Here is a 24,983-nt window from a genome sequence, read left to right as displayed (position 1 = left end):
TCATGCTGGCTTGCCTCCAGTATCTTCAGTGAGTTGTCTTCCCATTGAAGAGAAAAATATAAGCTGTTATCCACAAGCCAGTGATACTGACTAGGAATGGGTAGAATATGGTCCTTTGTATATATAATAGAAATAACTCATGGCTGGCAAGTTTAGTGATGATCTTCGAAATCACTCAATAGCTCCTTAGAATGAACGTGTTTGTCTTAGAAATGTCAGTGATGGTATTTCTGGATAGTAAACTCCATGCGTGATTTTTTAAACCCTCCTTTATGTTTTTTTCTGCATTTGCCACATTTTCTACAGTGAGTGTGTTCTACGTTCATCATCTGAAATACAAGCAACTCTAGAAAAAAATAAAAAGTATTGATCCCTCCTCGATGGTGGCAACTTCCCTTGCTATTCCTGAATATAATCGCTGCATCTAAATATCAACACTATCTTCTAATTCAATTCATTTAAGAAGCAGATGCGGCCCCTGTCCTTGTCCCAAGGTGGTCAAGGATACTGTTCATCTACAAGTCCAAAGGGAATAAGGACAGCTCCAGAGACAACACCAAGCCTCTTATTTGGTTTCCTGCAATTGCCTATATAAAACATGGTGAGGTTTTCCCAAAGGGGAAGTAGATCTTGTATAATACAAGATTTAAGGCCGGAAGAAGGCCCACTAAGTTAAAGTAAAAGCTGCAGAAGATAAATCAAGAGTGAGATATAAAATTTGGCTGCCTTCTAAGGAAACAGAGTTTTCAAATAGTGATAAAATTAAATTTTTTCCCTTCTTTTCATTCTGTATATAATTCCAAGAAAAAGATGTGCAAATGTTACCAGGATTAAATTTAAATACTGCTGCTCGATCACTTGCATGCTGCCTACTTAAAGAAATTCTGAAAAGTTCATTGGGGGAAATGGTTTTCTGAATTATATCTAGCTTGTGTCTGTGATCTGCCCTGAAATTTCTTTTTTTTATTATTTTCTTTTTTTTTAATTTTTAAAAAATATTTTATTTATTTATTTGACAGAGAGAGATCACAAGAAGGCAGAGAGGCAGGCAGAGAGAGGGGGAAGCAGACTCCCTGTTGAGCTGAGAGCCCAATGTGGGGCTCGATCCCAGGACCCTGAGAACATGATCTGAGCCAAAGCCAGGGGCTTAACCCACTGAGCCACCCATGTGCCCCAACTTTCTTTTTTAAAAGCCAGAATACGTTTCTAAAAAAATATTTTTGCACTCACTTATATTTCCTTGAGGACAAACTAGTTCACTTTTTTGGTGACATAGAAAGGGCACAATGTAGATTCTCAATTATGGAAAATTTGTTCTCATTATTTGCTCATAATTTCATCATATGAGAAAACTGATTTATACAACCTGATATAGACCTTCCACAACCAATAAGCAATGAACATGTAAGGTCATTTCAGGAGGTCCCCCGAGACCATGGTGCCCTTACCTCTGAGTTCATCAACATTAGCCTGTTACTATTATTATTATTATTATTATTACCTGAGTTCATCGACATTAGCCACACTCCTGGCAAGAATCCCCTTTTCTCTGCGGAGTTTCTTAATCTCAAGTTTGAGAATTCTCATGTCCTCCACCCTCTGGTTGTACTGGCTCTCGCCTTTATTTAGCACAGACTGTTGGATCTTGATCTTCTCGTAGAGCAAAGCCAACTCATCATTACGCCGGACAAGCTGAGACCCGAGGATATCTCTCTCGCTGATGACCTAGAAAGACAGGGAAAAGCATGGCCATTAGGGAAACAAAAGTCTCATTTTCATCATGGCAGCCTCTTTCATCCTGTCAAAGATCCATGTATGGATCCATCCCTCAAATGTCCATGTATGTGTACTAGGCATCCAGTGGGCAGGGCACTGGAAAGATCCTGCTAGACGTTCAGCACAGCTCCTCCCATGGGTTTGCAGTCCCATCGGAAAGAGAAAGAGTACAACAAATCATCCATCATCATCATCATCATCCCACATTTCTTGGCCTCTGGGTGTTTGGGTTTTTTCCCAACCCATTATTTTATAAATGTTAGATTTTGAATGACTTTATGGTGGACTAGCTCTTGCCCATTTCCAGCAGTCCTTACTGTCTTACACTAGCCACTTTCTCTTTTTTTCAACCTGCCAAATCTCTGAAAGCATTTAAGTTCCTAACCCCCTAATTATGCATTTGAGTTTCTAACTCCAGAATTATATAATTATTCATTGCAATTACATGTGAGCAATTATATTGTACTGGAATATAAGGTCCCTGAGAACAGGGACCTTATTTTCCCATTGATCAGGGTATCCCCAATGCCTAAAGGATAGTAAGTGCTCATAAATATGACTTGAATAATGAATGACTTTCATAAGTTATCAACAGAAGATGGGTTTCTACTGCTGTTCTTCCAACAGATGGAATGCAAAGCCTAGAAAAGAATGAGGATTCATGAAAAGTGGAAGCAAACAGTTGTGTCTGCAGAGGAGACCTGCAGGTCTGGTGAGGAGGGGTTCCTACCTGGTCTAATTCCTTCTTCTGTCTCAGCCTTTCCCCATCAGCCTCAGCGATGATTCGCAGGAGTTTTCTCTCTTCCGCTTCCTGCTTTTCAATGAAGTGTTTGGTCTCCAGAGCTTGTTGTCTTAGCTTCTGCAGCTCAGCCTAACAAAGAATGAAAGATACAGAGAGATTTCGCTCTGTGGCAATACAGACCTGGACGTCGGGCCCAGATTTAGATGCACAGTTGTTCTTCTTACACTGACCCCCTGATGTTTCATTTAGCGTGGTTTGATCACTCTCCCAAGCAAAACCAGCTTCACTCACACACACATGCACACACACACAGGCCTTGCAATAGTGTTGTAAAGAAACAACAGTGTACATCACAGTGATCATGTTTATTCCATGTGTTGTGCCCTTGAGGGATTTCCATCCTTTTTCTAGATACGGATAGCAGAGGCTTCATTGGCATTCAGCAGCTCTTCTCTTCCCAGCTAAACAAGGTGAGAATTCACAAAGAATAGTGCAGAGGAGGATGTAGGGGTGAGGATAGGGGAGGGCCTTTGTATGCACTACCTCCTGTAATGTCCCAACATAAACAGCACATCAACCATAAAGATAAAGCCTGTTGCAAGAAAAGAATAAATTAACAAAGAGAATGACCAAGTGTCTATCTTGATGGAACAGAAGAGATGTCATGACATAAAAAGATATATAGATTCTATTCCTCAGACGCCTCCAATCTAGATGAGAAGATAAGATATACAAGTATTATGTGAATATTAACAATTCTAGGCAGTGATTTTTTCAATATCTTTATTAGCACACAGAGTACTGATGTTACAGGAGGTCAAAGGACTATGGTTGTCAGGGAGGCTTCCTGGAAGAGCTCAGATCTTGAAGCTCTTGAGGTTACATGGAAACGGTAAGAGTGATGGGGACGAGGTGCCATGGACTGGTCAGTTTCAGAAGGAAAATACCTCTCATCAAAGGACACATTCACTTCAACCCCATGAGTATGTTTGTGACCTACAGTATCTCTGGCATGATACCAGGCATTTTGCATAGCTACTCTCATCCCATTTTACAAATACAATGTGTAGGAGACAAAGAAAACCAAATTCGCTTGCCCAAGGTCACACAGCTAGTAAAGAGCAGAGTTTAGATTGCAACCCAGATCTTTTGATTCCAAAGCCTGTGGAATCTTTTGATTCCTAGCAGGGGTGGCTAGCACCACCCAATTGTTTCAGGCAAAATACAAAAAGTAAGGCTTGAAAGACTCATCATCCATTAGAAATGGCAAATATAACCAACTATGTTATGACGTGGAAATGGTATTTACTGTGGAAAAAAAGACATGGGAGTACCCAGAGATGAGTTTCTAATTCCTGCCTGCCTAGGGGTTAGAGGGAAGAAATAGCGAGACCCTTGGCAACTGACAGATATTTCCTAAGAGAAGAGGCTTGTGTTGGGGGAAGGCATTAACCAGACAAGCATGCAAACTGTAAAGTATGTTCACCATACAGCTGAGCATCTGGTGTGGCTGATTATTGGAGTGTGGGGTAGGGAATAGCAGGAGGTAAAACTGAGCCAGACAGGGAAGGGCTTTATATGCCACACACTGTACAGAGTATGCAAGAAGGAGCCACAGAAGTATTCTCATTAAAGGGAAGAAGAGTATGTCTTTGAGAGGTTCCATGCCCACATGGGAAGGACAGGTTTTTATCACAGACCAGGTCAGCAGAAAATGAGAAGAGAGCTCTGATTTCACCCATGCCTGGAAACACAAGGGAGATGACAAGATGATTTTAAGGCTCAGTGACCTGCAAGTTGGCAAATGACAGTAAAAAAAAGTGATACAGGGGGTGGGGTTATGGACATTGGGGAGGGTATGTGCTTTGGTGAGTGCTGTGAAGTGTGTAAACCTGGCGATTCACAGACCTGTACCCCTGGGGATAAAAATATATGTTTATAAAAAATAAAAAACTAAAAAAAAAAGTGATACATTTTTTTCTTCAAGGAAGTATTGTGACACCCCCACCACCACCCACCCACCCAGAAAGTTGACCAGGATGATAGAAAACCTCTTACTTACAAAGTGCCCAACACAACTTGAGTTGGGTTGGACTCATGGAGACCAAGAGTCATGAATTTCATACCTCAATCTTGTCCAAATAGTAGAAGATACTGCACGCCTAGTAATAGACGTGTAATGTCACAGACTAAATGCCTCTGGCTACTGTAAAATCGAAGGATTCTTTTATGACATTTGGTTCGTTCACCCATGAAATATATTTTGGTTTGGGAATAAGCGAAAGGAAAGGTGTTCTGAGACAAGATCTGGTCTAGTATTTACCACTTTGGGGGATTGCCTACTGGGGAAGAGAGCAAAGAACCAGCCTTTCTCTTTCCATCAACAGTTAAGGTGACAGTGAAGACAGCCATAAAATACCTGCGTGGCTCATGTTTTCTTTAATAAAACTTTTATTTTCCCAGATGTGCAACATTCACTTCCCTGTTCCTAAGTGCCAAGAGCTGATCAGAATCCATCAGCAGAACAAAATGAAACCCCCGTTATATTAAAATGCAATCAACGGTGTGTAAAGGTATCTGTCTGAGATGTAAAACCATTCACGCGTTTGGCATTGCTGTGTGTTTGTGTTTTTTTTTACCACAATATATCAAAATTCTGAGTGGTCTCCTTATGTCATAAATTTATGGGCTGTAAACAAGATGTGGCATTAGACTATGGCAGCAAATGTTAACATCAACAAAATACCTTGAGTCTAATGCATTTAGCAGCTATAAATCTGAGCTGTCTCACCCAGGAGAGATGGTAACTGCTATGTGCCCAAAAGCCCATCAAACAATGTTCTAGAGGGGATCTGAGGTATCCTAATCTCTCAAAGCATTGCTGGTGGTATGAAGTAGTAATACACTCACAGGACACACTCTTTAGTCTCTGCCTCCGCAATTATCTTTGTGATGGGGTTTACAGAATATTTATCATCCAATATGGCTGTAGGTACACATCGCAACTCAAGAACCATACGCCCCGGTGTTTCACCCATTCGTACATGATCCCGACATTCACTGGGTGTCACAGAAACCATCTGTTTACATCTAAAACAAATAGGACCACCCAAAGTTTTCCAGCCATGGGAATAATTGGGCTTCCCCTCTCTCTCTGTGGCAGCTCCCAGCCAGGTCATCCTAGTAAAAGGATAAGGTGCCCTGAAGCCAGGTGCTAATGTGATGCCGGGTTCTGGACAAAGAGAATCCGCTACTGAATTATTCACCAGGAATCAAAGCGCTGTCACAGTGATGTGGGATGATTTGGAGGTGATGAGGCAGAATCAGGGGCTTGTTAGGACACTCCAAATGAGACAGCTCCGTCAGCGCTGATGAGACAAGACTGGGACAGAATGGGCAGATGAACGCACATGCGGCAATATCTACAAGGACTATTGACATTCTGTCATAACCATAATGTGCTGACGATGTCTAGAATACTGAGGAGTCAGTAGAGCCTGGTAGCAACTGAGAGAGGAACAGAAACATGGAAGGAGCAAGAGGTTTCTTCTGATGGGAATGAATGAGGATGAAGATGATCTACTAAGGACAACAGTTTGTCATCTTGGAGAAGTAGTCAATTGGGTGGTCCTGTCTAAAGGTGTCCCTCAATCTGCCACACAGGAGGGGACTTGCCCTTCCAGAGGCATTCCGTGCCCACAGAGCTTTGTAGAACACAACAATAATAAGCTAAATGTCTCTTGGAGCAAGGTTACTAGAAAATCTGCCCTTCCCTCCTGGGTTTTGGTTTGCGAACTTCAGATGCATGATATCCAGAGATCTGTGCGAATTGTGATTCAAATATGAGGCTAAAAAAGTCAAGAGGCTGAAACTCAACATTTGCGCTGTCATATTTTTCTAAAGAATGTCAGACAAGCTTCGTGATAGGCCAAAATTATCCAGTCGAAGCACCATTACAAGTCACCCTTGGATAACTTCAAATAATAAATCAAGTAGGCATCCTTTCTCTGTTCCTCATTCTTACCTCCATGGGAAATGCTGAGGGAAAAAGTCATCCTGGTTTCACAGTAAGTCCAAAGCAATCATCTTTCTATAATCGATAGCCCCAAGCTCTCCAGACCTAGGATTCCCCACTTACAGCAAGCTCTCTAGGGCAGAAGCCCTTTAAACTAATCTTCCATGTTCACCCGCTGCCAGTTCTACTGGTCCAGGACCAAAAAACAGAGCCCTATTGCCCTTTCTTTTCTTTTATTCTGATGCTTCTTTGGAGCTATATATGCGTGATGATGGAAGGCATAATTGAAACAAATATTAACCAAAGTCAAACTCTAGGAAGTTAGGAATAACTGATCTTTTGCCTAGGACATTGCTTTTTCTAAAGCAGAATTTTGAAGAAAGGGGGTAGTTCTACCTTGGACCTCATTATGGGATAACAATCTTTTGGAAAAGAACATTAGTCGGGAAAGCAAAAGATGAAGATCGATGTCATCCTATAAAAAGAAAGAGATGACCAAATAGTTGTACTGAAGCCTTGCTAACATGGGTCCATGTGGCCCATGGTGAAGCAATGTTTATAATAAGATTCTTCAGATTCATTCAATGGTAAATAAACTCATCCCACTACAGGCTTTGCTATCATCTACAAAATGATTCTTTCAAACAAGGAAAACAGGGGCAAAGATGCAGGATATTTTCTAATTTAAAATTATGTATTTATATTTCTTTATATGGAAATAAATTTTAATGAAGAATTTTTTATTCATTTTTTTTATCATAAGCTAGAGTGGGGAGATGAAAGTCTCAGGTAAATATCAATTATCATATCCTTTCTGTACAGACACTTTTGTTATATTTTAATCTTTCTCAAACCAAATGTGCCTTGATTTCATGTAGTAGTTTTATTTCCATGAAGACCTATCATTAAGTTGACAAAACCTATTATGAAATTGAGAGTGCATATTTCAATCTATGGCATCTTGGAATCAAGGAAATTTGGCTTTAAAGCTGTCCAACATGAGCTACACACTTTCAAGACAGGAACTATCTTTGAAAACTAAAATGCAGAGACACCCAGTCTCTGATTTGCTATAGAGACTTCCTCCAAGTGGCTCATAAACACCCATGACTATTCTGCATATACATTTCCCAAGTGAAAGTGATACTTGCATACCCTTAGTTCCTTTTTAACTCCTTGGTCAAATGGATTAAAAGGGAAATCTATTGGCTTGGATAGGAAAAGAAAAATATTTCAGGTTTAGTGAATGTGTATAATAAAACACATTTCATTCGAGGATTTGAAATGGTATAATTATTTGGTATGTATTCTTTGAAAAGGTCTTTATATTAGTAGATATATGATGTGCCAAGTTGGTAAATTTAAAAGGGTACGTCTTAGGAATATACAGGAAGACAGAGGTGATTCCCTGGAGGAGGGGCTAAGGCGAGTGCAGGCAGAAAAGTCAGGTGCACATAAAGCAATCACCTATTAGGGGCAGTGGGACAAAAGGTCTTGCCAACAGCACCTTATGGAAGGCCCAGGGAGGAGTTTGGGTGGGTTGGGCATGGGTGTTGGATGCAAGTTGTAAATGCAAAAGGACCGTGGCAAGCCAGCAAGCCCCAGGCCTTCTTGGGCACTGCCAACGTGCTCCGTTCTCTTCTGCTGATGGGATGACAGCAGTTGGTGAACTAGCTGCTTGTGCGTCTCCACCAGCCTCTTCCCCACTTCTACCTGGGAGCACTGCCCAGAAGGAGACCTGCCCTGGAGGGGGTGTGGCTCCTCCTATGGTTCCTCTGTTGTTCTCCCCGCACCTCGTTCCTTCAGTGAGCGCGGAGCCTGCCTCACGGGGTGGGGGGCGGGGGGCAGACAGACAGAGTCCTGCCACCACCATTTTTATCGCCAATTCTATACCTTCAGAGTTTCCTTCTCCTTTTCTATCCGCTGCTGTTCCAGGTGCAGCTTCACAAGGGCTGACTCTTTGGCTGAGATTTCTTCTTTCAGCTGATCTACCTGATGGGTCATAATCTTCAATTTTCTCTTCATTTCTGTTATTTCATCCTAATAAAATAAAAGGAGAAATGTTTGAAAGTGAATTAAATAGACAACACCATTTGTATAAAAGTTCCATCCATATTCAAGAGCTTTTAAGGGAAGCTTTCTCCAAACAGCGGTCTCCTGAACAATGACCACTGGGCTATTCCTTTGTCTCTTGTGCCCATCAACCTCCAAGTCCTTCCTAGCCTTAACTCTCAAAATACTCTCATGCAATATTCACAAAGTATGCAAAATGACTATGCCACACACACAACACACATACAAAACACACAATACATATATACAGCACGTACAGGCGTGGCATACATGTGACACACGTATGATGTACAACACATGCAACACATACAATACCACACACATACAACACAATACATGCATATAACACATACAGTACACAGAGCACATGTGCACAACACATGACACAGCATATGCAGCACACGTGACCTGCAACACACGTGGCACAGACAACACATACAACAAACACAGCAGGTACACACAACACATACAACAAACATGCACATACAACACACAAGCTTTATTCCTTGTTTTACAAGGGAGGAATTGGCCCCACAACAAACATTATAACTAAAGGTCACAAAGCAAAGATCTGCAATTAAATGACAAGAGCCTGCTGCTCCCCTCTGAGTCATGGTCGCTATTAGCAGTTCTAAAAATTAGAAACAGGAGAACAGCAATTCTACAATTCTACATAATAATTAAAGCAGGACCATGATCTTCACATCCCATCAAGCTGTGTCATTTCCACTTCAAACAAGCTGATAGTTCAGCACAAACTGATCTTCTCTTTCAGGTGAATTCCATGAGATTTCTGGTTTGCCCTGTTCTAAATTCTGCCATTAGAAAAACAGAAACTGCTTGAAACCCAGAAGGGGGGAGGAGTCCAAACGTAAAGACTAAATACATTCTTTACCTGAGCCTCAACCAGATTTTTGCTATACAGATTTCTGTCTGACCTCACGGCTTCATACAGGTTCTGTTGTTGTTTTAACTTAGTCTCTGATTCAGCGATTTTTTTCCTGTAGTCAAAAATCTGCATTTCCCGGATTTTTATGTCTTCCATGTTCATGAGGACCTGGAGAAGAAACAAGTATATTAAATGGTTAAAGAGCCGATCTGTTTTTATCAGTTCGGGACACACAGAGATTTTGATCTAAGGGTAGCTGGTAGAAATGCTCACAATCAGAAAATCTTACTGTGGTTATAATCACTGCGGTACAACACAGAAATTCAGCCCAGCTGATTAGGGGCAAACATACATTTGATCTACGCTAGAGTTCTGCCCAAGCATGAAGGCTTAGTGCAGTTATTTTGTGATGACAAGAAGAAAAAAATAAAGAAATTCTTTCAGTTCTGAAAACCTCTCCCAAACACCCACCCAGCAAAAAAGAGAAAAAAAAAAGAAAAGGCACCAGTTTAAACAGATCTTCACAAGGAGCACTAAGAAAGATAAGAAATAACTTAGCTTATTTGTGGAGCATAACAAATAGCATGGAGGACATGGGGAGTTAGAGAGGAGAAGGGAGTTGGGGGAAATTGGAAGCGGAGGTGAACCATGAGAGACTATGGACTCTGAAAAACAATCTGAGGGTTTTGAAGGGGCGGGGGGTGGGAGGTCGGGGTACCAGGTGGTGGGTATTATAGAGCGCACGGATTGCATGGAGCACTGGGCGTGGTGCAAAAATAATGAATACTGTTATGCTGAAAACAAATAAAAAATAAATTTAAAAAAAAAGAAATAACTTAGCTGTTTGGCCACCTTCATAGCTTTGGAAATTTAACCGTGAGAAAGAAAAGGGGCCTCTGGACATCGATAGCAATCAAAACGCTGTCTCGCCAATATCAAACTCGCTCCATCCGGGAAACTCAAAGGACTTCATAAAAATGCATTCTATTGTGCACCAAACACTTCAAGGCAAGATGAGATGTGAGAATAACTGCCTGTTTTTTGCAAGTATGAAAAACCGAGGCACAGAATTCCACCGCAAGCCAATACTTCTCAACAAGCAATCCATACAGCTGAAATTACATAATCATGACTCTCAGCTGCAGTGTCCACAGAAATTGATTTTTTAAGGACAAACTTCTTCGAAAATTCCTTAAGAAGAAAAACTTTTGCATTGATTGAATCAATGGAGTTATGGTCTGGACAAAAGCTGGAACACACAAGGAGAAAATTCTTCAGAGTTTTACTGCATCGTGGTGATGTTCTCTTAATGGTTTACAGCTTAAGGCGGGGGTAAACAGAGAACAGAAGGCCAGGCAGGTCCTTGCACTAACACAGTCAGGGAAGGTTCCTCTCAAGAAGAGGCATTGTTCCTAGAACTGAACGGTCAGAAAGTACTTAGACCTTTGCCATGCTCCTACTATTCTCAACTGTGGGCTACCTGTGAGCAGCACGTTCCCAAATCATTGCCCTACGCAATCCTTTCTTCCACCTGTGGAATTAGTACACTCCAAGAAAACCCTGTTCTAAAGTTTTGCCATCAGAGGTAATAATAGCTAGTGTTTAATATGTTCATCCTTTATATATTTTTTTAAGATTTTATTTATCCATTTGAGAGAGTGAGAGTGAGAGAGAGCATGAGAGGAGAGAAGGTCAGAGGGCGAAGCAGACTCCCCGTGGAGCTGGGAGCATGATGCGGGACTCCATCCTGAGACTCTGGGATCATGACCTGAGCCAAAGGCAGTCGCTCAACCAACTAAGCCACCCAGGCATCCAATTATCCTTTATATCTTTAAGTAAACAGCTTTCAAAATTTTCCAAGACACATTTAAGAAGGGATGGAACTAAATCATAGTAAATTCCCTTTGGGCATATATTATTTTGTAGCATTTTTTTCCTTATTACGCCTATTGATTTGATATACTTATTAATAAATGACTCACTTTACAAGCATTTTAATTTTATTTCTTTTTTTTTTTTAAAGATTTTATTTATTTATTTGTCAGAGAGAGAGCGAGCAAGAGCGAGCACAGGCAGACAGAGTGGAAGGCAGAGTCAGAGGGAGAAGCAGGCTCCCTGCGGAGCAAGGAGCCCGATGCGGGACTCGATCCCAGGACGCTGGGATCATGACCTGAGCCGAAGGCAGCTGCTTAACCAACTGAGCCACCCAGGCGTCCCTAATTTTATTTCTTTATACATAGCCCCATGTGCCATCATTTTAAATAAACACATCAGCGTGAAATATTTTTTTTTCTCTTACTTATTTATTGCGACCTTCCTTCTCTCTTCTACCCATATCAACCCCTCATCGACCCATACAGCAACCAGGTTAACAATTTAGTGTGTGTTCATCCACATTTTCCTTTGAATTCTACATATTCAGTTCAAGTCTTCTGGCATAACAGCTAATAGTTCTTACATTCTATGTACCAGGCGTCCTATATATATTAACTCATTTAATCTTCACAAAACGCCTACGAGATGTGCGCTATGAATAACCTAAATTTTACAAAGAAGGAATCTCAGTCAAAGAAAGTAATACCATCCACACCCCCTCAACCAGTAAATAGACAGACACAGGGATTTGTCTGTCTCTTTTTGTCTTGCTTTTTAGGTTTTGTTTTTATTTTTTAGCCAAATGTGATCTTATATATGCTTGTATGCGTCTTGCTTTTTAATCACTCAGTAATACTTTGGGGGATCATATGGAGTATCTCGAATTTACTCTCTTTCAGGGTGGTTTAGCACACCACCGTGTGGCTGAGTCATCACAGACTCGGCTCTTCACCTCTATGGGCATTAGCTTGGTTTCCATTTTTTGCCATTCTCAACCCTGCTCCACGAAACATTTTGGTACATGTGTCCTGGTTTGCGTTCACTTCTGTTGGGATGGATTCCCAGGAACGGACTATCTGGCTCAAAAGACATATGTATTTTCAACCTTAATAGATATTGCTAGATTGCTTTCCAAAATGGCTGTAACACTTTACATTCCCATAGCGCCCGCAATAGTTTTCTTACTAGGAAACTATCCTTGCGGTTTCAGGATAAACCCTCTTTGGCCATACTGGGTGATTCTTTTAATTTACTGTTGAATTTGGTTTGCGAGAATTTCATTTAGGATTCTGCACACATATTCACAAGTGATCAAAGTCAATAACTTTCTTTTCCGTTCTATTTCAACATCAAGGTTTCTGCTAGCTTCATAAAGCGAACAGAGTACCTTTCCATTCACCCATTCATTCACTCACCCATTTATTCACTCGCTCAATGAACATGTACTGAGGACTTCTCACTGGCAGGCACTGTATAAGCAAGCACTAGTGATGTAAAGAACAGTAAGACACATTTCCCGCCCTCAAGTACACCTCTAGGGAGTGATGGTGGCACGCAACAGGTAATCAAGGAATAAACAGAACCAGGAAACTCATGCATGTATTGGGTGTTGGAGAAGCAAACACTGGAAGGCTAACGGATAGTATCTTCTGAGGACGGTCCTACATGTACAATGTAAGCCGTTGATATTTGGGATTTGCACCATTTATGGAAACTACTTCTTCCTTTTTATGCTTCAGCCATCCCAACCAAGGACTCACATCGGACCCCAAGCTCTCTCCCAGTCCTGGAGTCTTTACTCATTATCCCTGCAGAAGGAATGGGTTATATATATCAGTGCTGGAATGTCAATCAGTATTACCCAAAAAAAATGCAAAGTGCAGGAGCAGCACTTTTTCTGAAGTTACATAGCCTGAGACTTATCTGATTCTCAAAAGTTCGAAGAAACTCCATTCTAAAGTTATTTGGCCCTGTGAGTGTTGGATTTAATTCTCCCTCAACTTGTTTAGTGGCTTCCATAGTTACTGATCTTCCTACGTTTACTACTTCTCTACAAGTCAAACCTTGATGTACGTACATATTTTTGAGAGAATTACCTATTCAGCCAATTTTTAAAATTTATGCCACTAGATTTGTACAAAGTATTTTTACATGCTTTTTTACTGTTCTATCATTATTAACTGAGATCATCTACTTTGTGTGGAAAGAGAACAGCCCAAAGAAAGAATAAATACAGACTGTGGAAATGGTTTGGATGGTTGATTGAGGGCCTAGAAGGAACAAAATTAGAAAATCTGAAACAAGGAGGTCTGGAGAAAAGGCATCTGCATAGATCTGAAATGAAAAGAAACCCCTTCCTTTTCCCATCATTTCTTCTCTCCATATCTGTAGAATCCTTAAAAATGAGTAGCAGGCAGTCTTTCAAGGTACCACCACCACAAACTAAAATTTATAAGTCAGAAATAAGTGTGGGAACCTGGGTGGCTCAGTAGTTAGGCATCTGCCTGCAGCTCGGGTCATGGGTCATGGGGGAGAGGGTCCTGGGAGATAGCCCATGCAGGGATCCATGCTCAGTAAGACTGTTTCTCCCTCTGCCTGCTGCTCCCCCTGTTTGTGCTCTCTCTCTCTTTCTGTCAAATAAATGAATAAAATCTTAAAAAAAAAAAAAATAGGGGCACCTAGCTGGCTCACCCATTAAGCAGCTGCCTTCGGCTTAGGTCATGATCCCAGGGTCCTGGGATCGAGCCTCACATTGGGCTCCCTGCTCAGTGGGAAGCCTGCTTCTCCCTCTCCCACTCCCCCTGCTGGTGTTATGTCTCTCTCAAATAAATAAATAAAATCTTTTTTTTTTTTTTAAAGATTTTATTTATTTGACAGAGAGAGATCACAAGTAGGCAGAGAGGCAGGCAGAGAGAGAGAGAGGAGGAAGCAGGCTCCCTGCTGAGCAGAGAGCCCGATGCGGGACTCGATCCCAGGACCCTGAGATCATGACCTGAGCCGAAGGCAGCAGCTTAACCCACTGAGCCACCCAGGTGCCCTAAATAAAATCTTTTTAAAAAAATAAAATAAATGTAAAACCTAAATAAGATATCTATTACTGGATCTGGTATTTGTTTAATTTAAAAAAAAAAAAAGAAAAGAAAAAAAGAAAGGCACTATCTCTGACTAAAATTTAGCCTTTCTATGGACACGATCACACTTCTTTGGGCTCAGTGAAATGAATGGATTGAAAAGACTTTGAACAGCATCATCAGCATTCAGAATATCAAGCAGTACATCAGAGAAAAGAAAAAAATTGCTTGTTCAATCACTCTGAGAGATGTTGTAACAAGAATCATCCTTTGCATAGACAGAATAATGCTCGGGAGAAAGGATGCAGCCAAGGGCATTTCTTTGGGGGGCATCCAACTAGTAGGGTCTATCTTTGTGCACACAACAGTGCAGGAAATCACAGTGCATTTGCTTCTGGATTCTTGAAACTAGGAATAATAAGAACTCATCACGATACCAAGAAGATCAAAGGTATTTTAGTTACAGGACAATGAAAAAAAATACTGAAACTAAGGGAAAAGACAATCTACGAAGCAATTTATTTGTAAGTGTCGGAACTCTATTTGTTTCAGTGGAACTCATTCAAACCAATGTCAAATCCTGAAAATTCATAAAATGTGTGGGGTGTTGAGTAGGAGCAAAACCTTTAGTCAACAGTCCCCTGTTGAAAATGGCATATCAGAGAATGTGGGATGCCAGCTGTGGGGCTGGAGCTTAATTAACTGATTATACTTTAGATACCTCAAACCAACTCATGAGAGAAGTCATATCCAAACATGAAAAGCTCTGTTAGAGCTGGAGACTTGGAGACCCCAGCCTTCAGAAACCCCCTTCAAACTAACTGAGAAAATGCTTACAGAGCAGTCTGAGGTACAGTCCCAGTTTATAACCTACTACCTTTTCTTTTTCTGTTAAAACAACCTGCCAATAGAAGTAAGAGTGAGATAAAAAATCAATAATGCATGCTGGAAATCTGCAGCATAGTCAAAACATCACATAAACTAAGGCAGGATAAGAAAGTAGGTCACTGAATTTGGAGCCCTTTAACTTACATTTGATGAAATATCAGTATAATAAACTCCTCCAATAAGTTTTTCTGACTCAATGTCAATGATTTGAATGCTGACAATGCCTCTACCTTCATAATGAAACTGAAAAACTCACTCTCAGGAAAACAAAACAAAACAAAACAAAAAAACCTATGTGGCCAGGCACGTGAGATTTTTAAGTCTTCTCTATTTTTCTTGCTTTTTTATCTTATTCCCTACCTTAAATTTAGAAAGGCATATCTATGTTTCTGGGCGGTTTTTAAGATTGCATTTTTTCAGGGGGGAATGATGAGGGAGCACGAGGCTGGCTGAAGACAAAGCAAAAGCTGGTGCCTTGCACCCCCTTCTCCATCCGCTCCCCCTCAGTCATACGTGTAGCATCCCTCAGGCAGCCCTGACTGAGCAAATAGTTAACTTGCAGAGCTCACAATCATGCTAGACAGGAGTCTCCCTTGGCTTACAAATGTTCTAAATCTTACTAACGAAGACGATTGATAACAGGATTGTGACACCCCACCAAAAAGTCTCCCAACTATCTTAATGTTAATGGTTGGTCTAAAGACAACATTGATCAAGCAACAAGGGCAAGGCCTCTGGTAGGCCTCGGACATCCTGGCACCTTGTAGGCCCTCTTTAGCATATGAAAACTCCGTTGAAACCTCCCTTCCCCTCTCTCTTCCCCTCACCTTCCCCCAACCACAGGGTACATAACCTGCCACCCCTCACAACCCGGGGCAGCAGCTCTTCCTTCCCAGGGGTCCTGTCCCTGTGCTTTAATAAACCACCATTTTGCACCCTCCCCCCCGAAAAAATGTATTTTTTTAAGTAAGTTCTCCATCCAACATGGAGTTCAAATTCATGACCCCAAGATCAAAAGACTGAGCCAGCCAGGCACCTCTGTATTTCTCTTCTTTAGTTGTGCTTTTTTTTTTTTTTTTTAAGATTTTATTTATTTATTTGACAGACAGAGATCACAAGTAGGCAGAGAGGCAGGCAGAGAGAGAGGAGGAAGCAGGCTCCCCACCGAGCAGAAAGCCAGATGTGGGGCTTGATCCCAGGACCCTGAGATCATGACCTGAGCCAAAGGCAGAAGCTTTAACCCACTAAGCCACCCAGGCACCACTGTATTTCTGTTCTTAATAACTTATTGCATTAGGGGTGCCTGGGTGGCTCAGTCAGTTAAGTGTCTGCCTTTGGCTTAGTTCATGATCCCAGGGTCCTAGGATCATGCCCTGTGTCCGGTTCCCACAGGCAGCCTGCTTCTCCCTCTCACACTGCCTGCAGCTCCCCTTGCTTGTGCACTTGCTCTTTCTCTGTCAAATAAATAAATAACATTTTTAAAAAATAATAAATAACATATTACATTATCTTATAAAATGAGGGATATAATCATGTCTACCTCAAAGGGCTATTATGAGGATTTAAGTGAGAAGATACATATATTTGCACCATCATGTAAGTACTTAGCAGATCATACTTTTATCAGTTATTAAATAATAGATTATCATGATAAGGTAGTATTCTGTCATGTTATATAATACTAGTACTTAACAAATCAATTCAAGTTTTCTATGGATCAAATTCCGTCCGGCAGGAAAAGAGTAATCCCTAGACATATGTAATTTCATAATAACACAAAAAGCTTATAATTTGTCTAGGAAAGATTCCCTGTATAAAACTTCAAATTAAGACCAAAGAAACAGGAGCTCCATTTCATTATGAAGTACCAGTTCAATCAATACTTCTCTGATCAACTTTCTTTCTTCACTTCCTTGTAAGCCCTCGAAAGCACATTATTATTCATTTCTTGGGAGCTTTGTCTAGGAGAGTTTTGCTTGCCACTGTTATAAGCAAATAAGCAGAGAGCTAAGGAACATGAAGGTAAGGATTCATTATGAAAGAATGCTTTTTGGTGTATAAAATGTCTGGAAAGGCAATGGCCAGAAGTTTAATATTTAGAATGAGAATGGAGGGGTTCTAAAATGAGCCAAGTGCATAATATGCAACATGTGCCTCAGATTTAATGATTAACCAGGAATAGTTTTACCCAGAATTTACAGAAGTTGAGTAAATACGGTGGACTGCAACTTATAATGCCATTCCTGGTGCCTCAGAGTGAAAGTCTGAGTGCAGCAGAGGAGAAAGCATGGGATAAAAAGCGCTGAATCTCTCTACTAGATTATGTTAAGGTTCTGCAAATATTCACTCCCTCTCCTGTCAGTACCACTTCCATGGGAAGAGCCTTCCCCTTGCTGTTGGACATGTGACTTGCCACAGCCAATGGGATGTCAGAGGAGAGAGCCATGAAATGTGCTTGTGTGCTTGGGTTTCTCCTTTGTTTCCTTTCTTCCTCCATGACAACACCATGCATGCTGGAGGACCAGAAACACGTAGAGCAAAACCAGACCAAACTCAGCCTCCAGCCAAGTGCAAGCAAGCCTAACCTAGATCACCTGAGTTCCACCCAACTGCACAGGTGTGAGAAGTTAAGTGTCAAGGTACCTGGGTGGCTCAGTTGGTTAAGTGTCTGCCTTTGGCTCAGGTCATGATATTGGGGTCCTAGGATAGAGCCCATGTCAGACTCCCCACTCAGCAGGGAGTCTGTTTCTCCCTTTTTCTCTCCCTATCCCTCTCCCCACCATTTGTGCTCTCTCTTGCACTTTCTCCCTCTCACATGAATAAATAAAATCCGAAGGAAGGAAGGAGAGGGAGGGAAGAAGGAAGGAAGGAAGGAAGAAAATGCTTATTTCTGCATGCCAGTGAGATTTGGTGGTTGTGTATTGTGCCGCATTAGTATGGCAAGTGTTGACTGAGACAGGCACATAAGAAAAGGTTTAGGATTCTGAGCCAACCGATTCTGGCACAGAAAAGGATCTTCTTCCTCATTTGCAAATGCGAAGTTAAATTAATAAAACGTAACGTAGGGCTTTCGGTCTCTGAGAGTTCACCTTTCTTTCTCTAAACAGAAAGAACCAGAAGGCAAATGTTGACACTGTTTTTGCAGCCCAGAAGGCAGAAGAGACCACGCCGCGAGTCCCCACGCCACAGCTAAAATCACTGAGGATAACTCAGATAAGATTGTCCGTTATGACAACATGTTTCAAATGAATTTAAAATGGGGTAAGACCCATAATGATAAATACATTAGTGAAGAAGAATTTAATGTAAAAACCTAAAAGTAAGTCTTTGAGTGGTTAATTCAGATCTCTAATTATACTTTCCATTCATTCTTTCAAAAAATATTTGATACCTATTTAAGAAATAAGTAATAAGAAGAGCTCAAAATTGAATACCAATCCTTCTCCTGTGCACAGAGATAAAACTAGTGCAAACCATGGAAGGAGTCTTGCATTCTGTCTTTATCAGATTCATATTGTGAACACGTTCTCCATTTTAAAAAATATTTTTCAAACACGTGGTCTTTATGGTACATAATATTGTATCAGATAAGTGTAGCACAATTTATTTTAAAGAATATCCTTTTATAAAAAGCTTTGCATTTCTTCTATTTCCATAGATTGAGTTCTTACAAAAGAAATTGCTGGATTAAAACTTGGAACAACATATACTTACTCCAGAAGTTGATGAAAACATCAGTATCCTGACATTATCCCCAGCCCCTGATATCAAATAGAGTTCAGGAAAGGGAATGTTCTGTTTATGGGAATGAGGTGTGTGTGTGTGTGTGTGTGTGTAGCAGAAAAGAAAGAAAGAAATATGGGGAAGGACATATTTCTGATATGTATTAAGGACATGCAGAGGCACCTGGGTGGCTCAGTGGGTTAAGCCTCTGCCTTCGGCTCAGGACATGATCTCAGGGTCCTGGGATCGAGCCCTACATCAGGCTCTCCGCTTGGCAGGGAGCCTGCTTCCCCCTCTCTCTGCCTGCCTCTCTGTCTGCCTACTTGTGATCTCTCTCTCTGTCAAATAAATAAATAAAATCTTAAAAAAAAAAAAAAATGACATGCAGGTCCTTAATAAGTGGTCCAGGGGTGCCTGGGTGGCTGAGTCGGTTAAGCATTGGACTATTGATTTCGGCTCAGGTCATGATCTCAGAGTTGTGAGATCAAGCCCCAAGTCGGGCTCTGCAGAGTGTGCTTGAGATTTAATTTTTCCCTCTCCTTCTGCCCCTCCCCTTGAGCTCACTCCCTCTCTCTCTCTTTTTTTTCTCTAAAATGGGTGGCCCAGTCAGTTAAGTGTCTGCCTTTGGCTCAGATCATGATCCCAGGGTCCTGGGATAGAGTCCCACATGGGCTCCCTGCTTAGTGGGGAGCCTGGTTCTCCCTCTTCCTCTGCCTGTTGCTCCCCTACCTGTGCTTGCTCTCTCCTTCTTTCTGTGTATCAAATAAACAAAATAGTTAAGAAGAAGAAGAATTCATCTAGAGATAACCCAGGTTGCTGTAGCAACTGATACATGCTGTCAGGGGTTAAGTAAGAAATAGAAAAATTACAATTGATAAAGAATTTGTTAAGAACTTATGCTTAAATGATTTAGTGACACATTATACAATCTTGTGAAGTTAAACATCAGAATTATGAAAAACAGTTACCAGCAAAACTTGGTACGTCTACATTTTTACAAGGAAACTGAAAAATCAATAATCCTATATTAAAATCAGTGACAGCCTCCTTTATACCACACATCATCCATCCATTTGTTTAACAAACACTTCTAGTGTGCCTACTATTTACCGGCACACTAGAAATGAAGAAATGAATGAGATAAAACTTTATTCCCAAGAGCTCACTGTAAAGTTGGAAAAACAAATGTGTAAAGAAAATAATTACTCTAAGGATGGTAAGTACCATTGCAAAGATACAAACAAAGCCATAAAGAAGAGAGTCGGAGCAGGTTTGAGCTCAGAGATGAGCTTTTGAGCGGGGTATTGAGGATAAAGAGGAATTTTCCAGGCAGAAAAGGAAAAGAAGGACCTTCTAGGGAGAACAAAGGGCTTGGACTCTGTCCCATAAATCACAGTCGACCACTGCATCGTCTTGTGTGGATTATAGGTATGCACCCAAATATTGACTCACTCTATCAGGTGGGACCAGGGCAGCTAGCATCCCTAGGTTAGTGCCCTGCAACCCTGAGTGTTGCGGCCGGCGCGACAAATCGACCAGGAACGTGAGGGTAAGAGGATGGTGAAAAGAACTTAAAGAGACAAAGAGATGGGGGCAGGAGGAGCACTGAGGAGGATGTCCAACAGTGCTAAGTTTATTCAAAGCACTAAGGCCATATATCTAGTGATAATAGGAGAAGCAATACACCTGTGTCTAGTTGAACAACCACGAGTTCCCATAATAAGTTTCACATTTAACTATAAGCAGACCTCGTGATGCCAAACGGCTGATGCTAGTACAATGCAGTTTTGCTGTATTGATACAGCAAAACTGAAAGTAATTTATGAGCAGTATTAGGGCAGCAAGGACCAGCCATGAACTTATGACCCCAACCGAATTGTTCTCATTTGTTTAGCAAGCGTGTGGGAAGTCACGTAGGCGAGCGCGCAACACATAGCACAGACCCTTTCTCAGTGCTACTCAACTTTTCCCATCCTAAACCTTTTGTTAGGTTATTCGGATTTTAAAGGAGGCACAAGTCAGGGCCTGGTTGGGTCCTCGTCTCAAGCGAGGCCTCCCACACCTGAACAGTTTCCCCCCTTATTTCCCATAAGCTATAGACATATTTTCTATATGTGCTAAGGATGCAAAAAAAAAAAAAAAGTTAGAAAGCACAGACCCAGATTGCTGAGAAGTGAGAAGTGGGGTTTGTAAGGCCAGGAGTGATACCAGTATCACACTGGGATTTTTTTTTTTTTTTAAAGATTTTATTTATTTATTTGACAGAGAGAGATCACAAGTAGGCAGAGAGGCAGGCAGAGAGAGAGAGGGAAGCAGGCTCCCTGCTGAGCAGAGAGCCTGATGCGGGACTCGATTCCAGGACCCTGAGATCATGACCTGAGCCGAAGGCAGCGGCTTAACCCACTGAGCCACCCAGGCGCCCCCACGCTGGGATTTTTAACAGTGAACTTCGATAGTGTGATGGCAGCCAGAGGTGGAGGACACTGATGACCAGGAAGGTGAAGCAGGAAGATCACACGTTCAGATACATGTCTCGGCATACAGCACCTCCCCCTTACTAGGATTATATTCCTACCCAGGGATGCTGGGCTTGGCCATGTTACTAGCTTTGGCTGAGGGGAAATGTGTGGACAAGCCCTGTGCCTTCCTCTTCCCAGCAGAAGCTCTGAAAGCATCACAAGGTCCACTACTACCCTGTTTTCGCTCTCAAAGAGGCCAGCACATCCCAACAGAATCAGTGTGGAATGAAGAGGACCCAAAGCAGGGCACCAGCAGCCCCCCAAGGCCACTGATTGAATCTTTGTTGCTATAAACCACTAAGATTTGAGGGTTATTTCTTACAGCCAAGGCTGACGAATGTGCAGCCTGATGGGCTAGCCCAGGCTGGAGCATATGATTGGAGAATACGAGTTCCTGGACCGACCACTGGCTTTCTGGGAGTCAGGAAATCAATCAACCGTGCTTGTAAGATGATTAAGTGAGAAAAGAAACACACTGTATTCCAATGGCCCCCAATCAGGGCTGTGAAAATCACCGGGTGTGGGGAGAGTGGGGGGGGGGAGGGGGGATCTTTTACACGGAAGACGTGTTCAGCCTGGGCTAGACTGAGCATAGCCCAGTCCAAACTTACATGCTACAAACATCTGCTCAGCGTTTATTTAGTCTAAGCGGAAAGAAGATGATTTCCCAACAGTGAAGCTTGTTTCCCTCTTTCTTAATGTTTATAATTCAAATGTTGGCTGTCCTCCTTGTCATCTTCACTGAGATTCCACTCCAAAACAAAACAAAACAGAGTGAAACACGCAAGAGCGCGGGGAAACACTGTAGATTTCACTGAGGAGATGAAAGAGAGGGCTTACACCGCAGAGCAGATAACATTTTGCCAAGGGGCTGGGCCGGGGTGGGGGTGGGGAGAGTCTCGTTAAACAAGTCTTTTTTCCCCGAACCCTCTTCTTAGCCTCATACTTAAAACTTTCCTTCTTTCCCCAACACTGCCTCCTGACCCCATGAAACCCCCTGTTCTATGCCATCTGGGAATACACTGAAGGCGGTCGAGTCTAACCACTCATGCTAAATGCTGACCATGTGCTAAGACAATGGGTTAAAGCAGATCTGAAATCCCTGAAGTCATTTTCAAGACGCTGCCATGAGCACTCTCCCTTCTCCGCAGTTTACAGGAAGTAGAGATCTGGGACTTAGCTACTCAACCTGTGAATTTCTACCACTGGTGAGGTTTCCAGGTTCCCAATAGTTGGGAAATAAAAATGCCCTTAAAGGGGCACCTGGGTGGCTCAGTGGGTTAAAGCCTCTGCCTTCAGCTCAGGTCATGATTCCATGGGGTCCTGGGATCAAGCTCCACATCGGGCTCTCTGCTTAGCAGGCAGCCTGCTTCCTCCTCTCTCTCTGCCTGCCTCTCTGCCTACTTGTGATCTCTGTCTGTCAAATAAATAAATAAAATCTTTTTAAAAATAATAATAATAATAATTTTTTTTTAAATGCCCTTAGAATGTGTGACTATTTACCTGATGCCAGGAGTCACTCACATCTTAATTTGAAGTCATTTAATTAGAAGCCTTTCTCCTAACTGAGGACTGGAATCCTCAGTCTGAGGGGACAAGGGTTTCAGGGATAGACGTGGGGGGTGAGAACAAAGGGTACAGAGATGGGGATGCTGACAGCACCCCACCACCCCGAACCCAAGCATCCAACACAGGGAAATTGCACAGCAGGGCAACAGGGGAGGGCCCTCGAAGGGGAAATGGAGACCCTCAAAACACTGACCTTGTCTGTTTCATAGTCTGACCCAGATCAGCCCCAGGACAGCTTTTCTTCCATCAACATTGTTCCTCTTAAATTCTCATGCAAACCACCAGCTCAGATCTGAAGCAATCCTCTTTGCTACAGTGTGTGACCTTCAGAGAGAAGGTCTCCACTCACATCATCAAGGAGTGCTCTTACCTTTTGGGTAAGCTCACTGGCTTCATTGATGTACCGATCTCGCTCCTTTTCCAGCTGAAAGATGATCTTTCTCTGCTTCTGAGCCTCATCTTTGTAGTTCTGGATTTCTTCCTCCAGGTTCCTCTTGGCTTGCTCATGGAGCTTTACCAGGTCTATTTGCTTCTGGGTCGCACTGACCGCCTTAAGCATATTCTAAAAATAAGGACAACAGAGCAGTCACGCTACTCAAAATGTGTGGGGATTTCTGGATAAATCTACCCCGTTTCATCCCTAAAATAATTAGACACATAGTTTTTTGGATAAATAAAGATAATCATATTCTCTACAGCTTATTTCGAGCTTAATCTGTTAATTTTGCACAAGGCAAACACATGCATAGGTACATTACGTGACCACAACATCCCAAGGAAGTAAGCACTATCTTGCTCCCATTTTAAGGGTGGGAAACTGATACTCTGAAGTTAAGGTGCTTGCTTACAAGTTCAATCAACAGGGCAGTGGCAGAGCCAGGATTTGAGTCCAGGTCCAGCTGACCCCAAAGATAACCTCCATCCCAGGTCTAGTCTTGTTCCTGGGAGCCTAGAACAACAGAACCTACTCACCTAACAGGGCTTTGACTACAAAGTAAAATAAAACCAACTCGTTAAAAATGCAACTATCTAGAATTAACATATGATCCAAAATCTCACTCCAGGGTACCTAACCCAGAAGCACTGGAAACAGGTGATCGAACAAGAATCAGTATACGAATGCTCACAACAGCACCAGTAACAAGAGCCAAAACGGGTAAACAACCCAAAAGTCCATCAGCTGATGAACAGGTCGTCAAAATGTATATCCACACAGGCGAACATTCATCAGCCACAAAAAGGAACAAAGTCCTGATACAGGGTACAGCATGGCTGAAGCCTAGAATCATTATTCTGAGTGGAAGAGGCCACACATAAAAGGTTCATGCATAATGGGATTCCAGTTCTATAAATATCCAAAAGAGTCAGATCCACAGAGGAAGAAGGCAGATTCGTGGTCCTTGGCTGGGGCGGGGGGGCCGGGGGCGGGTAGTGGGGCATGTGGGGGGAATAACTGCTTTGCAGGTACACGGGTTCCTTCTGGAATGAAGGAAGTGTTCTGCAGCTAAGTTTGGTGACAGTTACATGACACCGTCAATGTACTCATGGTCACTCAGGATAAATTCTGTCTTGTGTTTATTTTACCATAATAACACACCAACGAGCCCAGTTTCTTAAAGAATACAGATGCCTGTGCCCCATCTCTAGAGATTCCAATTCAGTGGAAAATTCCAAGTTTGGCTGCCCCAGAAGCCAGCCTGTGCCCCGAAAACAAGGAGTCAACAGAGGAGTGCTGCTGTGGCAGGCAAGCTCATCCAGGAGGGTTCCGTTCTCTGGCCGCAGGTGAATGGACCTGCAACTTTTGAAAAAGGGCCTTTAGCTTTCTGCAACTCAATAGAGGACG

The 24,983-nt window shown here is 42.1% G+C and overlaps 1 protein-coding gene across 8 annotated transcripts in view; it reads right to left on the bottom strand.

Annotated features, from left to right (window-relative positions):
• The window catches only part of CFAP58 (cilia and flagella associated protein 58), a 119,239-nt gene that overhangs the window by 48,145 nt on the left and 46,111 nt on the right, over positions 1-24,983 (bottom strand). For all 8 annotated transcript variants that reach the window (XM_032312026.1, XM_032312027.1, XM_032312024.1 and 5 more), the window contains 5 exons: positions 23,511-23,702; positions 9,502-9,663; positions 8,427-8,573; positions 2,507-2,647; positions 1,502-1,725 (listed from right to left, as the gene is read on the bottom strand). In XM_032312026.1, coding sequence (XP_032167917.1) covers positions 1,502-1,725; positions 2,507-2,647; positions 8,427-8,573; positions 9,502-9,663; positions 23,511-23,702 — 866 coding nt within the window. The remainder of the gene's footprint in view (positions 1-1,501; positions 1,726-2,506; positions 2,648-8,426; positions 8,574-9,501; positions 9,664-23,510; positions 23,703-24,983) is intronic.

The sequence above is a fragment of the Mustela erminea genome, chromosome 14 (genome assembly GCF_009829155.1).
Source record: "Mustela erminea isolate mMusErm1 chromosome 14, mMusErm1.Pri, whole genome shotgun sequence".
NCBI lineage: Eukaryota > Metazoa > Chordata > Mammalia > Carnivora > Mustelidae > Mustela > Mustela erminea.
Note: the sequence above shows the minus strand (reverse complement) of the source record. Positions and strands in the feature narration are given on the sequence as shown.